The sequence below is a fragment of the Cibotium barometz genome, chromosome 35 (assembly GCF_041138505.1).
Source record: "Cibotium barometz isolate CiBa-2024 chromosome 35, ASM4113850v1, whole genome shotgun sequence".
NCBI lineage: Eukaryota > Viridiplantae > Streptophyta > Polypodiopsida > Cyatheales > Cibotiaceae > Cibotium > Cibotium barometz.
The window spans coordinates 37,595,981-37,600,495 of NC_141080.1; the positions used below are offsets into that span (position 1 = coordinate 37,595,981).

Genomic DNA, 4,515 nt, shown 5'->3' on the forward strand with positions numbered 1-4,515 from the left:
TCTGATTCATTTCACATCCTCATATCTATTTATAGAATACAAGAGAATTCTTATTTTTGATATAAGATTTCTTTACGCATCTATTTATGCATAAATTCCATTTTAAGGAGAATAACACTTTTGAAATAAAAATCAATCTTTTATGCATCTTCCTATGCATAAATTCATTTGAAATGAGAATGATACTTTTGAATTAAAATTTCAATCTTTTATGCATCTTCTCATGCATAAAATCAAAATTGATAAAAATAACTCTTTTGAACTAAAAATAGATTTCTTTATGCATCTTTCTATGCATAAAATCAAAATTGATGAGAATAACACTTTTGGGTTTAAATAAATTCTTTATGCATCTTTTCATGCATAAATTCAATTTAGTAGGAATTACACTTTTAGAATAAAAGAATTTCTCTTATGCATCTAATTTATGCATAAAATCATTTATGATGAAATTCACACTTTTAATATAAAAAATATCTTTTATGCATACAAATCATTTATGATGAAAATCACTCTTTTAATATAAAAGAATTTCTTTTATGCATCTAATTTATGCATAAAATCATTTCTGATGAAAATCACACTTTTAATATAAAAAATATCTTTTATGCATATGTTTATGCATACAAATCATTTATGATAAAAATCACTCTTTTAATATAAAAGAATTTCTTTTATGCATCTAATTTATGCATAAAACCATTTATGATGAAATTCACACTTTTAATATAAAAAATATCTTTTATGCATATGTTTATGCGTACAAATCATTTATGATGAAAATCACTCTTTTAATATAAAAGAATTTCTTTTATGCATCTAATTTATGCATAAAATCATTTATGATTAAAATCACACTTTTAATATAAAAAATATATTTTATGTATATGTTTATGCATGCAAATCATTTATGATGAAAATCACTCTTTTAATATAAAAGAATTTCTTTTATGCATCTAATTTATGCATAAATCATTTATGATGAAAATCACACTTTTAATATAATAAATATCTTTTATGCATATGTTTATGCATACAAATCATTTATGATGAAAATCACTCTTTTAATATAAAAGAATTTCTTTTATGCATAAAATCATTTATGATGAAAATCACACTTTTAATATAAAAAAATATCTTTTATGCATATGTTTATGCATACAAATCATTTATGATGAAAATCACTCTTTTAATATAAAAGAATTTCTTTTATGCATCTTTCTATGCATAAAATAAAAATTGATGAAAATAACACTTTTTGGATTAATTTAAATTCTTTATGCATCTATCCATGCATAAATCCAATTTAGTAGGAATTACACTTTTAGGATAAAAAAGCAAAACTTATTTTTACACAAGTTCAAAAAATTTTACCATAACCTCCTTTGTATGGCTGATCATTTTTCATTTTGTAACTTCCTAAAATCACTAGAATTTCACCAAGAGTATTTAATTCATTCTAATGTAAACAATTTCTACTAATTTAAGAGAAACATTATGAAAAACTTGATTTTATCCATTAACCATTCATCTAGAATAAAGAATGGTTGGATTTACTAAACAAGAGAGGGGAATGCCTTTTTCAACTAGGCATAACATCATTTTCATTTTAGAGAAGACAAAAAACATAAAAACCATTAAAATTAAGCATAAATAGGAATTTATGTATTTTCTTACTACCCTTCATCAATTAACTTCAATAGCATTAAAAAGCCATTCCAATTAAGCTTCTCAAGCTTGAGAGGGGTTGAGAAGAGAGAAACATTGAGAAATTATGAAAAAAGATCAAAATTCTCACTTTACCTTACAAATTGCTTGACTCTTTGATCACGGTAGATGCCCCCAACCAATCAATTGGTTTGGTGTGTTGATGGAGCCACCAATGGAGATTGAAGAAGGAGGGACGCTCCAATTTCTTCAATTTGGAGAGAAGTTTAGAGAATAGTAAAAATTATCATTATTTTAGCATAATTCTGGTATAGTATAATTCTCCTATTTTTTTTACAAAGAAGTCAGCTTCTATTTATAGGAGAGGGAGGCTCTAACCAAGGCCAACTGATTTCTAAAATTTTCCGGATCCGATCCTCCTCTAGTCTCAGCAACTCCCTTTGCCGATGCAAAACTGAATCCTCAGGGCTTTGAACTGCTAGCCACAAACTTGGAACCACATATTCCATTGGAACAACAGCTTCTATACCATAAACTAGATTGAAAGGTGTCATCCCAGTGACGACTTTATATGCTGTCCGGAATGACCATAGTGCAGAATCCAACTTAACATCCCAATCGAATCAATTTTCTGCAATAATCTTCTTCAAAATTCTCACAAGCACCTTGTTTGTACTCTCTGCTAGCCCATTTGCTTGCGGATGATACGGAGTGGATTTCTTATGCAAAATCATATGCTTAGTTGTCAATTCTTCAATGACTGAATTCAAGAAATGCACACCCTGATCGGACACCAGCACTATGGGACATCCAAACCTTGTCATAATGTACTTGTACAAAAACCTGGCCACACTAGCTACTTTATTATCTCTTAAAGGTAATGCTTCCACCCACTTTGTGGCGTAATCTGTTGCCACCAGAATATATCGTGCACCAGTTCTCCTTGCCTTTGGCTTTATGGGTCCAACAAAAGCCAGCCCCCATATTTGAAATGGTTCAAGTGGCAAAACGGGGTGGTCCTGCATCCTATCCATTGAGGTGCATTGCCCAATCTTATGACATTGCAGACACTCCCTGGCAAACTGATGTGCATCCTTAAGCAACAATGGCCACCACAAACCTGCTTGCATTATTTTTCGTCCTGTAATCTCTCCTGAAAAATGTCCTGCAGTTGCTCCAAAATGTGCCTCCTACAAAACAGCTCTCTGCTCCCCTCATCCGGTACACATCTCCTGATGATCTGATCCGGTCCCTTCCGGTATAGTGCACCAGCAATAATAAAAAATGGTTTGCTTCGCAATGCAAATTTCTTCTTTTGATCTGTTGACATACTAGAAGGCAAAACTCCATTTGTCAAAAACTTGAACATTTGATCATACCAGTTGTCAAATTCTTGTCCCTGTACATGAAACAATTCCGCATCCGGAAGCTGATCTGACACCCTAGGCATCTCTTGCATATTTTCCAATCTGCTAAGGTAATCCGCTACTGCATGCTTGTTCCCTGGTGTATGCAACACCGTATAGTCAAATTCCTGTAGCAAAAGCATCCACCTTGCCAATCTGCCTTCCAACTTTGGCTTCTTCACTAAGAAAATCAGCGCTTGGTGATCAACATGAAAAATTACTTTGTTCCCTAGCAAGTAATGCCGAAATTTCTCCAATGCAAAAATCATTCCTAAAGCTTCCCGCTCAGTAACTGTGTAATTCTTTTCAGCCGGTTTCAGCATCCGACTTGCATAATACACTGGTTGAAACCACCTGCGGATCTTTTCCTGCATCAAAATAGCTCCGACCGCCATATCCTACGCCTCCACAAACACATGAAATGGCAACTGCCAATTTGGTGGTTGAATGATAGGGGAAACAACAAGCATCTTCTTCATAACCTGAAATGCCTTCTCTTGAGCATCTCCCCATACAAACTCAACATCCTTCTTTGTCAAATAAGTCAAAGGTGCACTGACATCTGCAAGATACCTCAAGTACCTATTGTGCCACTTTATCTGCCCCATAAATCTTGATACTGCCTTCAAATTGTCAAGTGCTACTGCTTTTTGAATTGCACTAATTTTGTCAGAGTCAATTGACATACCTTCTTCAGAGATGATGTGACCTAACAGCTTCCCTCTTTGCACTGCAATTGCACATTTGTATGGATTCAGAGACATCCGAAACACCCGACACCTTTCCAAACATTTCCTAAGATACTCTAAGTGCTTTGCCTTCTTGCCAAATACAGAAAAATCATCCATGAAAATTCGCATCAATTTCGTCAAATACGGCTCAAAAGTTTTGAAAGCTGCTTTGGAAAACGATGGTGGCCCATTCTTCAATCCAAAACTCATCATTGTATATGCAAATGCACCCCATTCTATTATAAATGCAGTTTTAGCAACATCCTCCGCCATTCGGATCTGGTTATATCCTGAAAAACCGTCAAGAAAACTATACATTTCATGGCCCGCGACATCATCCAAGATTGAATCCATAAACGGCAATGGAAATGGATCGACAACAGTTGCTGCATTCAATTTTCTATAATCCACACACACCCGGATTTTGCCAAACTTCTTTGGTATGACAACTATTGGTGACAACCATTCTGCCTGATCTATTGGTATAATGAAACCTACTTGCAAAAGCTTATCCAACTCTTCCTTCACCTGCTTTGCATAATTTGGATTCATTCTATAACGTTGCTGAATCACCGGCACATCTTCCTTCAGATTGATCTGGTGTTTATACACCTCCGAATCCATGCCCTTCAAATCCGAATAATCCCAGGCAAACACATCAATGAACTCTTGCAGCAACCTCTTAAGATCCTCCTTAAACCTCTCATCCA

General features: G+C 33.9%; 1 protein-coding gene across 1 annotated transcript; it reads right to left on the bottom strand.

Annotated features, from left to right (window-relative positions):
- Positions 1–2,291: 2,291 nt before the first annotated feature.
- On the bottom strand, positions 2,292–2,702 carry LOC147618413 (uncharacterized). The gene has a single exon (XM_086775246.1). It carries the CDS (start codon positions 2,700–2,702, stop codon positions 2,292–2,294), a length of 411 nt encoding a protein of 136 aa, XP_086631372.1.
- Between the last annotated feature and the right edge of the window lie 1,813 nt (positions 2,703–4,515).